General features: G+C 48.0%; 2 protein-coding genes across 2 annotated transcripts in view; one reads left to right on the forward strand and one right to left on the reverse strand.

Moving 5' to 3' along the window:
• The window catches only part of LOC143481161 (uncharacterized), a 49,293-nt gene extending 44,483 nt beyond the window's left edge, over positions 1-4,810 (reverse strand). The window contains exons 1-3 of the mRNA XM_076979096.1: positions 4,788-4,810; positions 4,463-4,627; positions 3,996-4,137 (exon numbers count right to left, since the gene is read on the reverse strand). Of these exons, the coding sequence (XP_076835211.1) occupies positions 3,996-4,137; positions 4,463-4,627; positions 4,788-4,810 (330 nt within the window). The remainder of the gene's footprint in view (positions 1-3,995; positions 4,138-4,462; positions 4,628-4,787) is intronic.
• Positions 4,811-8,451: 3,641 nt separating this feature from the next.
• Positions 8,452-15,000, forward strand: part of LOC143481162 (serine/threonine-protein kinase MRCK alpha-like) — a 26,666-nt gene continuing 20,117 nt past the window's right edge. Inside the window, exons 1-8 of the mRNA XM_076979097.1 lie at positions 8,452-8,465; positions 8,565-8,658; positions 9,254-9,295; positions 10,211-10,411; positions 10,688-10,936; positions 11,114-11,193; positions 12,025-12,185; positions 12,400-12,522. Of these exons, the coding sequence (XP_076835212.1) occupies positions 8,452-8,465; positions 8,565-8,658; positions 9,254-9,295; positions 10,211-10,411; positions 10,688-10,936; positions 11,114-11,193; positions 12,025-12,185; positions 12,400-12,522 (964 nt within the window). The remainder of the gene's footprint in view (positions 8,466-8,564; positions 8,659-9,253; positions 9,296-10,210; positions 10,412-10,687; positions 10,937-11,113; positions 11,194-12,024; positions 12,186-12,399; positions 12,523-15,000) is intronic.

Consider the following 15,000-nt stretch of genomic DNA (forward strand, 5'->3'; position numbering starts at 1 on the left):
CCACACCCTAACCCCCATTACTCACACAGTCCCAGCCTGCACAGCCACACACACCAACCCACACCCTAACCCCATTACTCACACAGTCCCAGCCTGCACAGCCACACACACACACACACACACAGTCCCAGCTGCACAGCCACACACACCAACCACACCCTAACCCCCATTACTCACACAGTCCCAGCCTGCACAGCCACACACACCAACCCACACCCTAACCCCCATTACTCACACAGTCCCAGCCTGCACAGCCACACACACCAACCCACACCCTAACCCCCATTACTCACACAGTCCCAGCCTGTACAGCCACACACACACACACACACACAGTCCCAGCCTGCACAGCCACACACACCAACGCACACCCTAACCCCCATTACTCACACAGTCCCAGCTTGCACAGCCCACACACACACACACACACACACCCTAACCCCCATTACTCACACAGTCCCAGCCTGCACAGCCACACACACCAACCCACACCCTAACCCCCATTACTCACACAGTCCCAGCCTGCACAGCCACACACACACACACACAGACACACACACAGTCCCAGCCTGCACAGCCACACCACACCAACCCACACCCTAACCCCCATTACTCACACAGTCCCAGCCTGCACAGCCACACACACACACACACGCACACACAGTCCCAGCCTGCACTGCCACACACACACACACCTAACTAGGGATGCAAATTATCGATTAATTCATTAATCGGTTAGTTGATTGATCTTATCGATCGACTTTCGATTAATCGATAAGCGGCGTTTTTCACCTGAATTTCAGTGTTTCAATAGGGCCTTTAAAAATAATCAGCTAAATGGTTCACTTTGTTCAAAAAGTATATATTATATTATGATAAGTATATTGTATTATATATTGCTCAAGTAATTGCATTAGGAAATTTTTTATGGTATAACAAAATACATTCTTTCATTTAAAAAGGAATAAATTAAGGACTGGCTCCGTTCTTGCATTTGAAACATTAGACATTAGACAAAAAAAAGAAATTAAATAGAGAGCCAAACAGAATATTATTGAGCCTATGCTTGGACAATGTTTCTAGCGTTGTAGTGAACACACGCTGTAACACGGACCGGAGAGTGCCCAAGTCTCCACAACATCATTGAGCTTGTCAGCTAAATTGTCAGCGGTGTGTCTATCCGACATGTTCGTCGTAATCAGCACTGCAGATTTTAGCTGCCAGTTCTCGTCAGTGTAGTGGCACGTCACGGTAATGTAACTTTCTGTTGTTAGAGCCGTCCAACAATCTGTTGTAAGTGCTACAGCAGTAGCAGTAGCTAGCTTTGTTTTTAGCTCACTCTTCTTTATTCGTAGCGAGCTTCGAAAACGCTCGCCTTCCAAGTGTAGCTGTGATTTTAGGTTGACCAGGTGCAGTGGTGATATGCAGGACAGCTGCACGGTGTTCAAATGATAATTGAGTGAGCTAGTGGAATTGTTGTACTTCAATACCGCATTACACAGAGAATATTTGACTTCTTTGCCTAAATTAACAATGTTGAAATTGTAGCGAGTACTACTCCTCGCAGCGAATTCCCTAACAGACAGGCACTTGGTCCTAAGTGACACTGGGGGAGCGGAGAGAGAACGGTGCTATTGTTTGAGTTGCGTGGAAAATAAAGTTTCCCTCATCGGGATTTTCTGGATTACGCAGTTTCTGTCTTGTTTCCCGAACCCGCTTCAAAATGGTCCCACACCGCACGTCTTTTCGCCCGCTTCATTTTATTTTCCACTCTGGTCTTTCGCGACACGTGTTCACTTCTCGTTCTTACGCTCTGTTCAAGTTACTACAGTAGCGCGCTCTAACGATTAATCGTGATTAATACATTTTGATCGACTAACCTCTTGATCGACAATTAATCGAAAGTCGATTAATCATTTGCATCCCTACACCTAACCATCACTCACACAGTCCCAGCCTGTACAGCCCCACACACACACACAGTCCCAGCCTGCACAGCCACACACACACACCTACCCATCACTCACACAGTCCCAGCCTGTACAGCCCCACACACACACACAGTCCCAGCCTGTACAGCCCCACACACACACACAGTCCCAGCCTGCACAGCCACACACACACACCTACCCATCACTCACACAGTCCCAGCCTGTACAGCCCCACACACACACACACACACCCACCCATACACACACACACACACACACACACACACACACACACACACACACACCACACATACCCCCAGCCCAGCATGCATTCCTGACCCCCACTGTTCATAGGAAACAGTGGAGCAGGAGGACGGTAAACCTGCCTGAGCTTTCACAGACTGTTCCAGGATCAGCCCAGAGGAGGCTCATGGGTAAAGAAGAGCTGATGAAATGCATTAAGGGTTAATGACCTGTGCAGTGAAAGTCATTAGCTGATTGGGAGTGGGCTTCAGCGGACAGCTGTCTCATCTCCGTCGTCTGTGCAGTGCATATTGATGTTGATTCAGGTGCAGATGTTTTTTTTGCATGAATGAAATAACGGTGGAGAATGTTGGTGACAGCTTTGATCACAGGATCTGACTCTCTCGTGTATGTAAAAGAACACACAAACCCAACCTCCCTCCACTGCAAATGAAATGCAGTTTAAGTGGGAAAAGTCCTGATCACTTAGCCACCCTTAAATTGGTTCTAGTGTTGTGGTTTTAATCAAGTATTGACTGGAGAGATGTGTTTGTTAGTTCGTGACCTGCAGTCAGATATTGATCTGACCCTCCTAGTAAACCTCCCCCTTACCCCACGGTGTACAATATCCAACACCTTCATTCTTGGTTATTGTTGTAAATACTCAAAACCAGACCAGAGAAGGCACTGAAGTTATTCAGCTACATTTCCACTTTATAACAAACCTGTATAAAGTGGAACTGACCCGTCATGACCCGCATCTAGTATACTCTTTCATTTTCACAAGCCAAGAGATTAAGTAACTGTTATTAGGAAAACCAGACGTGTGCCAATTGTATTTCATTATTCATTCTTTGACACAGAGTTAGGTGGGGTTCATTGCTCAAGGTCTTCTTTCATTGTTGGATTTATTGGAAGTGTTTTGCTCTGTGATTACATTTATGAAACATACATTAGCCTTTTTTACACCTCACCTCACAAGTGCTGAAGACGCGAAAACGGACGACTTATTCAGTTCTTGGCAAGCTGAGTTTCTGGCAGAAACATTTCATTGGATAATTTGTGATTTTTTTTTTCCTTTTCTAAGTCACAGTTCAAATATTTGTTTAAGTAGCAGCACCTGTTGAGGAAATTGAGGCAGAATCGAAACAGGATGTGGTATCACTCACAGACCACATCAGGAGGAAGTGGGAAGCCAAGACTTTTACAGAAGAGGAGATAGAGCACATGCGGCATCTGTGGCTGTGTGTGTGTGTGTGAGCCCGTCAGCAGACACTGAGGGGAGGGCGCTGGATGTGTTAACCGGGGCTCAACCATGGCGCCTACAGGCCTCCTGTGGCTTCAGTGACAGATGGACACCACAGAACAGTGCCATAGTCTTCCAAAGGTATTAGCCTTCTTCTGTCCTGTAGTCATCCATTGTTTCTCTCTCTGTTTTCCCTGGGGGGGTTTTCCCCCAGTATGTTGGAAATAAAGGAAAGGGACTCTGGAGCTTGGCCAGTTGTACACACTGTTGGGAGATGAAAAATTCCTACTCCTGAAATCCTCTCTTAGATACACTCTAAAGCTCATAGAAGAATGTGTTTCCTTTGCTGTTCTGGAAAATCACTGATTATCACAACAAGATTATTGTGGAGGGAGGGGACGGCTTGGTTTTTTTTTCTTTCTTTCCTTCTCATTCTATGAGTGACGCAGCATATGGAGGAGGTAAAGGGCACTGGGAATGCTGGGTCATGATGGAGGGCAGAAGTGTTTAGCTGCTGGTGATTTAAAGAAAATTACAGGGTTGAAACGACGACAGCGACGACAACGAAAACATACTCCCGACTTTGCTTTCACCATGGGAAAGTGCCTCTGCTGCGTCTGGTGGTCCTCACCCTCGTGCTCTTGCTCACCGCGGCCCAGTGCTGGTTGGGAATGTGGGGAGTGTTTGGGCACCGTCTGGCCAGCGTGCGGTCCAGGCCTGGGTGCGGTAGAGAGTGGCGTGTCCTTATGCGCTGTGCCCGGTCTCTGTAAACACTACAGCGGGGCTCCAGAAGCGATAAGAGCCCACAGTCGCCTCCCAGTCGTGTCACAAGCCAGGAATCGCACACACGCCTTAATTGGAAATCTCCAGAATTGCCTCCTCTATCTTTTTTTTTTTTTTTGCCTGTCTCTGTCTCTATCCCTTTTCTGTCTCTTTCCTCTCTCTCTCTCCCTCTCTCTCTCTCTCTCTCTCTCTCTCTCTCTGCCCTCGTTTCTCTCTTCCTCTGCCTTTGTCCTCCTCTCTCCGAGGCCCCAGTGCTCACCCTGACCCGACGTCTCTGGTCATCACCCAGTCCTCACACTGGTTTTCCTCTCCCTCCGTGCCCTCCACCAGCAGTAGCCCGCCGCGCTGTGCACGTGTTGCTGCCACGAGCGCGCCCGTGTTTACATGCTCCCGCACGCCACACGCTTCAGCCCCGCTCCTCCGCCTGCCCGACAAGGCCAAATTTGGGAACGTGCTTCAGCAGTGCCGTGTGATGCTGGTCTGTGCCACGCCTGCTCTCTTCCTCCTCCTCCTCCTCCTCCTCCTCCTCCTCCCGCGTTTATGCCCCTCTGTCGGGCACCGAGCTGAGAGCTCCCTCTTCTCACTTTAGTCCCTCCATTGCTGCCATGTTTAGACCTGCATGAAACATTTAGGAGGGCCTGGTTTTATTGACAAATAGGACACTTACTGCTGAGTGAGTCACAGGGGAGGGGCTTGACCGTGCCGCTGCAACACTGAGAATCACTCTGACTGAGAATATAGGTCTCGTGAAGCAGCAATGAGGAGGAGAGCGGACGTGGTTCTTATTGTTGTCGTCTGTGTCTGGGAGTGAGGAGCGTCTGCCGTGAGGTCTGATGTACTGTGTGATTTGGTAGACGTGACGTAGACTCTGTTTGTTTGTTTTCCTGTCTGTGGTTTGGCTGCCAGGGCCATGGGGTTTGTGCAGGACGGAGGGTAGCGCAACAGAATAACTGACCCTTGACCACACCCATGTCCGTGCCTCCACCCCCCACCTCACTGCTGAGTCCAGCCACCTGCCCACCTGCGATACCTGATCCCAGACTGGCCTCCAGCAGCTGCTGGGCTGGGCGCTGCCTCACACACACACACACACACACACACACACTCGTGCGTGTCCATCCCTGTGATGGTGGTCCTCAAATGACTAATTATAGGATCAGCTATGAAAGTGCAGCCACACGTATTGAGGCCGTGTTCTTCATATGCCCTTCTCCAGCACCACAGGACCATACAGGTTAGTGTTCCCCTTCCTTGACACGCCCCTGATCCAGTCCAGCGCTTCCTGGCCCGCACAGGAGTGCTGTCCAGAGAGGGGACTGGGGAACAGGGACGCCAAAGGAGAAGAAGGGAAGCAGGTTCATTCATTGATGTTTTGAGTCCAGTACTGCCCTCTGTTCAGTGTTCAAAGCGGGTCCTCACAAGGGTTAATGTCCATCAATGTCCATTATTGTAGAGGCCACAGAAGCAGCCTGAATGAGTGTGTATGGGGGATGGTTAGAGGGTCACTCCCTGTGGGCAAATGTGTATTCACCCCTTTGCAATTGTGTCACACAGCTCCTCCCCCTGTGCTGTCAGTCACACAGCTCCTCCCCCTGTGCTGTCAGTCACACAGCTCCTCCCCCTGTGCTTGTCCTGTAGTCTGGCGAAGCTTCCAGTCCATAGGAGACCCGTGTTTCATCTGCCTGGTGTTTACACACCACTCCAACTGAGAGAAGTAGGCCTATGTATTTACAGTGCTGCTAGCCTCACGACTGAAGTCAGTTCTGAAATGTTGCGCCTTGTTGATGGACCTCAGGACAAGCCCAGTGATAATGAAATAAAGTGAACCCTCTGTGTGAGGACTTGACTAGGTACACTGTGATCACTTTATTGGGGTTTGGTGCTGGTGGAGGCTGCCTATCCTTTTTCGGTCAAGGCGGTTGAGTGTTGATGCAGCCACACACGGTGTAGTCAGGCAGCTGATTCCACGGTCCTGCTGTGGGGCCTAGAGTGGTGGATTACAACATCCAATTTTCACTAAATTGCATATCAGGTTAATACGTAATCACAATCTGCCTAATAAAATAATGAGCAAATGTATATGTACAAAAGAGCTTCATATCTAATAAGACGCAGTGTTTTTTTGTTTGGTAGTTATTGAGTCATGTTGTTTTTGCATGTGTGTTTTGTTTTGTGTTGTAAGTGCTGTGTGGGGCTGTGCTGCTCCTGGGCACGAGATCAACATCTGTCATATTTTAATGTTCTGCTTTCTAGCATTTTTATATTGCTGTACTGCCAGATTGCTTCCTGTCAGTGTGGGGAGGACCAGCCCCCTGTCACATCCCTCTAGCCCAGAGGAAAACACTGACTCCTCCACCAAGATGAGGGGGGTAGTGTTGCACCTGCTGACCAGAGAGAGATGTGATGCTGACTTTTATAAACACCCCCCACCTTCCTTGGCTCTCTGTGTTTGAGATAGAGCTGCCCCCTGCTGGAGTGCTGAGGTGTTGATGGTGTTTCAGCAGTTTGTGGTCAGCGTGGAATGAAGGGGTCAGAGTCGGTTTAGCAACCCTAACACAGTTCTAGGTTTATTAATAATTAATGTGGTTTTATCTGGAAAGGTGCTTGTCTTATTTTGGTAGCAGTGTGGTGCAGCCAGCCGTTAGATTGTGGACTGCACGTATGACGGTTAATGCCATAGTTGGGCCTGCTGGTCATGAAACAGCCTGCAGTAACAAGGGAGTGATGGTGGTGGTGGTGGTGGTGTGGGTGTGGTTTGGTTCAACTGTTGTGGTGAAATCTGCAAAAGGATCAGTCATTTTTGTGTATTGGTGTATTTTTCAGTGAATTATGGTTGTGTAGTTTAAAAAACCTTCACTAATTGGAATTCCCCCTTTTGTTGAATTTCTTGTAGCATAGTGTAAACCTTTGCTGTTTGTAAGGCTGGATAATGAACGGAGCTCTCTCTCTCTCTCGCTCCTGCTCTCTCTCCCTCTCTCTCTCTCTCTCTCTCCCCCCCCCCCTCTCTCTCTCTCTCTCTCTCTCTCTCTGGATAGCATGTGAATACTACTCAGTAAGCTCTCTACAGTAGCTCTATGTCTCTAAACACAGAGAGAGAGCAGAGAGGGAGAGAGGAGAAGGAACAAATAAACACTGTCTAATGATGTGGTGAGGGGAGGCAGTCCTGCACTACTGCACAGTTTATGGTCTTACAGGCCACCACAGTCAGCGGGAACTATGAATGAAAACACACACACACACACACACACACAAACACTCTCTTTCTTTCTTTTTTCTCTCTCTGCACGAAACACATTTATAGGAGAAGCAATGGCTTTTGTACAGCATTTTTTATGTCCAGTTCGTTTTGATAGTCGATCAAGAGCCCAAACATTACATTTTTTTCTTCTTTAAACTTTAATTTGGAGTCTTCCTTCTTCCATTCTTTGTTTGTTTTTTTTTTCTTCATCAGTACATCGATGACATCAGGTGGGTGCATGCGTGTGTGTGTGTGTGTGTGTGTGTGTGTGTGTGTGTGTGTGTGTGTGTGAGAAATGAAGGTCGAGCACAGCAGCCAGAGTTGGGGGTCAAACAGGCCTACAGATGGAAGAGGCCTGACCCCCGTGTCACGACCCCCTCCCTTCTCAGCAGCCACAGCACCTGTTTTACCTGCCCCAGTCCTCTGTCACACGGCCCATGTTGCTTTGGCCAAATGTCTTTAAGCTCTGTAGTCTGGTAGTCTGTCGGAAGTGCCCTACTGTCGTCATTTGAAAGTTGTAAAGTGTGAAGAATGTGCTGTTAACAGCCATCACATATTAAATTGCAAATAAGTCGTTGGTACCCCAGACACTAGTTAAATACCTCAACCAGTGTTTCCAGTTTTAGTTCCTGTCTCACACTGTAAAGGGCTCACAGGCTGTGCCAGTACGGGTGGGGAGGTCTGCTGGACTGGATTTTACAGAGGGGCCGCTCTCACCTACAGGAAGCCATGTAATGGAGCCACAGGCCCCTGACACCTTGAGCGGGAGTCCTTGGTGCTGCTTGCCTCTGGGCTTGACTGTGCAGCTGTGCAGTTCTCATGGGATGTTGGTATTGCCCCATACCGGCTGTCCTAGAGTTTGTGGACTCTGTGTGTTGATATGGGCTCTTATAAGCGTGTGTTGTTGTTGGAGGACAGTTAAGGCTTCCTATCATGTGAGAAATGTTTTCCTATGCCAGCGTACCCAGAACATAGATGACTTTGGAGAGAGTCACCTGAATTAATCATTCATGACAGTTAAGAGGTCTGTTTTTATTGATAATTCAGTAGGAATTTGTAAGAAGTTGTGTGTGATTTCTTAGCTGTATCATGTTGGAGTACTGAGCTTTCTTCTCTCTTACAGGGACATTAAGCCAGACAACATTCTGCTGGATGCGAACGGGCACATCCGACTGGCTGATTTTGGCTCCTGCCTTAAACTCATGGAGGACGGAACGGTAAGGGGGCGTGGCTCTGCTTCTGACCCGGCCTGACTCCTGAAGCAGCCCTGTACAGGGAACAGTCGTTAATAATGTCATTCTTGGATACATCCTGGCCGCATGATGGGTATCCGTGTCTCCTTTCTCTCTGATCTAAGGGGACGTGTGTCGACATGTTGTAGACCACATTAGGATAATTTTTTTTTTTTATAATAATAATAAAATTAAACAGACAAAAAGAATTGTGTATGTGTATATAACTTTTGTTGAGTACAACATTGCTGTTGGAAAATAAAACAGGATGATGCAATGCTGAGAGAAGATCAAATCTGAGATTCAAAGCAAAACACAGACTTATTTTAAACACGTCTCAGCAATGACAGATTATCAAGACAGATGTGAAAAATATATATGGCATGTCATTCATTCATATGCCATAAATAATTGTTTGGCTCAGTGTGTGGAAGAGAGGGCCTACAGAACAGCGGGGCTGATCATGTAAGTCGTCTACCTCCTGTGGACAGTTGTGGAGTGTGTAGTGAAATGGGAGAGTGTGAGTGTGTGTTTGATGGGCCTTAACCGGGGTTTGCTGCTGTTTCCTGGCACATCTCAGACAGCGCCACAGGACACCCCCCCATCCTTCGACAAGACGAGTGTGAGTTCACACGTCGGTCTTGGCATGCTCACACGTGTGTGCTTTTTAAAGCCGTTTGTGTGTGCGAGTGCCTGTGTGTGTGCGCGCGCCTAAGGCGGCATATTGAGCCTACAGAAAAACGGCTGGTTTGCCACCTCACTTCCACAAGTTCTTGCAGCTGCCCACACCTTCTGCAGGCTTCACCAGCTTCCTTCCACCCCTAGCTTCCTAATGCTTGGACGGGGAGCTCCAGTACCCCGTCCTGCTCCAGCACGTCCCCTCCTCCCAGCTCACAGGCCTAGCTGACCGTTTATGTTGTCTTCACCAAAGGGACATGGGCATGGTTCCACCGGTCTCCTCCAGATCAGAGCGCGGACCACTGTGCATCAACACGTCCGCGCTGTACTGTGAGGACTCTCGGTGGAACAGAGAGGCATTCCTGACCACTGATGGCTTCAAGCTCACACTGAGACCTTCTGTTCGTCTGCCCATGTCAACATCTGACTTTCGGGTAAAAATCCAGTCAGAGGTGCCCTTGGACGCAGGAGCCTTTGTTAGTTTTCTTCTTGTTGTTGGTGAAGGCCTGGCGTCAGAGGGCTGTCTCAGTAAACCGCAAGATCCTACAGCTCTCAGCACTGTTAATGCCCAGTGTTAAGTAACTGGCCCCATTCCATTCTCTGCAATCCTGCCTCCATCACGCAGGGTTTTAACAACCTTGCTGGTCCTGTCCTGTCATTCTTGAAGGTTTAGTGCCCATTCTCGGGCCTAAAACATTACTAAAGGATAATATACGATTCTGAAGTATCCAGTACTATGAAATTCATGTTGAAGGTGCACTACACCGTCTGAGGCGGAGTTGGCCCTGGGGCTCAGTGGTCTGATGGTTTCATTGGGGCTCTTTTGTCAAAACTCATGTTGTACTGTGGTGTCGTCTAGGTCCAGTCCTCTGTGGCGGTGGGCACACCCGACTACATCTCCCCTGAGATCCTACAGGCCATGGAGGACGGCAAAGGCAAATATGGGCCCGAGTGTGACTGGTGGTCCCTGGGCGTGTGCATGTATGAAATGCTGTATGGAGAAACACCCTTCTATGCTGAGTCCCTGGTGGAGACTTATGGCAAGATCATGAACCACAAGGTAAGGATTTATCATGGGGGGTGGGGGGGAACGCTCATGATATTGGACACTCCACCACACAGAAATCAAAATCCTTTTTCTCTCGCTATTATTCACATCATATAAAGGGCCATTATTTGACAATGACTAAAGACAATAGACTAAGGTTGAGTCACAGGGGATTATGGCGACGTGTGATCCGTAGAAGAGAAGCGCATTCCTAAAACACTCATCATATCCTGAAGTGGTTCCGTGTCCCAGTCTATCCAGTCAGACAGACTGTTGCCGTTTGTGCAGGAGCGGTTCCAGTTCCCGGCCCACGTGACGGAGGTGTCCGAGACCGCCAAGGACCTGATCCGCCGTCTCATCTGCAGCAGGGAGCACCGGCTGGGCCAGAACGGCATCGACGACTTCAAGCAGCACTCCTTCTTCTGCGGCATCGACTGGGACAACATCCGCACCTGCGACGCCCCCTACATCCCCGAGGTCAGCAGCCCCTCCGACACCTCCAACTTCGACGTAGAGGACGACTGCCTCAAGAACACGGTGAGTTGGTTTTTACTCAGTCTGTTTTGAAAGCGTGCTATTACAATTCGTGAATGTTTATCGTGATGCGGAATCTGAACAAAGTCACGTTGTTGTTATTGTGTCGCTACTTTACCAAATATTTTTCTGCACTGCTACGCATATTGGAGCTAATTTAAGTTGTGTTTCGGTGTCCAGGAGGCGATGCCCCCGCCCTCTATAGCAGCCTTCTCTGGACATCATCTCCCTTTTGTGGGCTTCACCTACACCAGCCAGTGGTGAGCTGTAACCTCTCAACTAACTCCAGCCCCTGGATTCTTCTGTCAGCTCAGTCTTTGTTGGCAATACCACTTGAATGAGGAGATTTTCCTAAATGTAACCCCAAATTAAACACAGATTAGTGCTTATTTAAAAGGATAGAGTGATATGGGAAGGATTGCTGAAAGCGAACTGAGCCATTAAACTGACCACTTCATTCGTCATAGACAGCCACGAGACTGATGAATCAGAGGGATGATATTATGGCCTAGACACAGTTTGCCCTGTGCACTGTTCACTGTGGGGACCTGGCAGCGTTGGGACGGCTGATGCTGGAAGGCATCCTCCTAACCCACACACACACACACACACACACACACACACACACACACACACACACCTTCCTAACCACACACATCCTCCTAACCCCACACACACACACACACACACACACCTTCCTAACCACACACATCCTCCTAACCACATACACACACACACACACTTTTTTTTTTTTAATGAGTGCCCATTACGTTATGGAAAAACCACATGATGTTGTGCTCATGAACCAGCACAAACTCCTTAGATTAGTTCTGAACAAAACGACATCAACACTGCAAGAATGTGTATATGTATGCGTTATGTCAAGGTGACATGCTCTCCTTCCTGCCAGAATGGTACAGTGGCATTTAGCAAAGAGACACTGAGGGGTGATGTGGTTTTACAGGACGTTACAGTACAGTGATGAACTATAACGGCAGCCGAGCACTAAAGAGCGGCTGAGTGGGGCGTATAAGGGAGGCCCGGCGTGTGTTGGGCGGTGTGAGCGAGCCCTGTGACCGTGTCCCCCGCAGCACGCTATCGGACCGGGGCCGCCTGCGGGAGTCGGGGCCACCCGTGCAGATGGACGTGTGCACCCAGCGCAGCCTGGAGGACAGCCTGGCCACGGAGGCCTACGAGCGCAGGATCCGCCGCCTGGAGCAGGAGAGGCTGGAGCTGAGCCGCAAGCTGCAGGGTCCGGGTTCCGTCTCACACACACACACACACAGACGTAACCCACATTGCAGCCCACGTCTCACCTATAAATCTGCAGTGAAATGTTACTCATGATGGCAGTAGAGGGGTTTCCTGAGCCGTGCTGTGTTTTGATGTTTTGAGAGTGTAATTTTGGTTTAGTTTCCTTGATGTCATTCCTTCTTCACTCATCTTCCACGCGTGCTGCCCCTCAGAATCCACCAAGACCGTGCAGGCTCTCCAGCACTCCGGCACAGACACCCCTGCCTCTGCTCACAGAGAGCTGGAGATCCGTGGCCTCAAGGACGAGATCGAGTCTCTAAGGAAACAGATCGCAGGTATCCACAGTGTCTGCGATATAGAGTGCACCATGAACACTACACTGTGTTCCAAATTATTATGCAAGTCATATTTTCTCAGATTTTCCAAAATTACCTATATGAATTGCAGTCATTGTAATTTTCCAGTCGTCAACTATTAGAGTACAATTGAAAGGTTTTTGAACAAACTGTCAATGATATCAGTATATTAAAAAATAAAAATAAAACGCCTAAAATGCATGTTCCAAATTATTATGCACAGCAGTTTTCAACCTTTTCATTTTTATAATGAACAAAAAAATTGTGAAATTATAAGCATTAGCAGGTTATTACAAACTGAAATAAAACAGTTTTCAAGTCAAAACTCTATTCTAGGTGATGTTACATTTGCACACAGGACCCCTTGTTCAAAAGGAGCTTCTGAACTCTCTTGTCCATTGAATTTGTCAGGTTTTGGATGGTATCTGCGTCTATTGTTTTGCGTGAGGACAGAATACCCTCCCAGAACTGTTGCTTAGATGTGAACTGCCTCCCGCCATCATAGACACTCCTTTTGATGATGCTCCAGAGGTTCTCAATAGGGTTGAGGTCAGGGGAGCATGGGGGCCACACCATACGTTTGTCCCCTTTTATGTCCATAGCAGCCAGATATGCAAATGTGTTCTTTGCACTATGAGACAGTGCATTATCATGCATGAAAATGCGGAATGCATGGTTCTTCTTCTTGAACCATGGCAGGAAGTGCTGATTGGGAAACTCCACATACATTATGGAGGTCATCTTTACCCCTTCAGATATCCTAAAGGGGCCAACAATCTTTCTCCCCATCATTCCAGCCCAAAACATTACTCCACCTCCTCCTTGTTGGCGCTGTAGCCTTGTTTGAATGGGGTGTCCATCAACCAGCCATCCACCACTCCATCCATCTGGACCATCGAGCAATGCACGGCACTCATCGGTGAACAGAACAGTTTTGAAGTCAGTCTTCATGTATTGTTTGGCCCACTGGAGCCATTTCTGCTTGTGTGCAGTGGATAGAGGAGGTCGACACTGCTTACACACAGCTGCAAATCTCTGAAGGACCCTGCATCTTGTTGTTCGGGGGACGTTGGTGGCAGCAGCAGCTTCAAAAACTCGTCTGCTGCTATGAAAAGGCATTTGTGCAGCTGCTCTTTTAACCTGACATAATTGCCTGTTGGAAAGAGTCCACAATTTTCCCTTATCAGCACGCACACGTGTGCTCTGAATCAGCTACATACTTCTTGATTGTGCAATGATCCCAATGAAGTGTCTTGGCAATGTTGATTGTAGTCATGCCTTGACCTAAACACGCCACAATTTGTTGCTTCTCAGCAGCAGACAGCCTTTTTCTTTCCCATTTTGGCTGAAAATGTAGGATGTTTAATAATGGGGGACAGCCTTCTTAAGTAGTCTTGCCTTTAATTGGACACACCTGCCAAACTAATTAGCACAGGTGTCTGCAATTGCTTTCAGTGATATAAAGAGCCCCGACACACATCACCATCAATGGGTTTAACTGACAAACAGAAAAATTCTTACCGTATCACTCCTAAACACATATTATTTTGCATAATAATTTGGAACACAGTGTAATGAGGAACACCTTAAGAGGAACACCGCCTTCTACATATGCTACATATATAGGGTTTGAACTATGATAAATCATAGGCAAAGCTAATCATTTCTCCTGCTACCTTTAAGAAAGCTTGACAGCATGCAGTAAATCTCTCGTCCTCCTTGACTGAGGGTCATAATGCTCCTTCATTTGAGATCCCTCTATGTCTGCTGATTGCAACATTAGAAATGTTGCCCAAGACTGATTTTCTTTCATCTTAACATTTTGAGATTGCGTTCCCTTCTTTCACACCCAGTAACTGAGATGCTTATCCATGAATTTATGACTTCTAGACTGAATTACTGCAGCTCCGTCTCTCCCTGCCTCCAGGCATACGAACCCGCTGCATGTGCAGAATTTGTCTGTGGGGCTTCTTAACTCCACCACACTATGGGAACACAGGACTCCCATGGTGAAACATTTGCACTGGTTACCAGTTCAGTTCCATATACATGAGGACTGTACATGATGGGACAGCTTCGTCCCTCGTGGTCGTCCCTCGTGGTCGTCCCCTGTACCGTTTGGGTATGCCTGGTCCTCCCACTCCCACACACTCTCTGTCCCTTGCTCTAGGCCAGGGGTCAGGAAGCTGTGGCTCATGAGCCAGATGTGGCTCTTTTGATTTCTTAACACGATAAGTAATGAATAATGACACATTCTCAGACATTTTAATCCACACATCTATTTTTTACTGCACCTCTTTAGGGTTGCGTGTGGCAGGAACCCATCCCAGCTGTCCTTCAGGGTACGGGAGGGTTTATTGTATAATGCATGGTAGCCCACGCGAGTCGTAGTCAGCTAGCTAATTATTGCAGGACAAACGCTTTTGATGTTATGTACATTTCAGCAGGAATGGACAG

The sequence above is a fragment of the Brachyhypopomus gauderio genome, chromosome 17, assembly GCF_052324685.1.
Source record: "Brachyhypopomus gauderio isolate BG-103 chromosome 17, BGAUD_0.2, whole genome shotgun sequence".
NCBI lineage: Eukaryota > Metazoa > Chordata > Actinopteri > Gymnotiformes > Hypopomidae > Brachyhypopomus > Brachyhypopomus gauderio.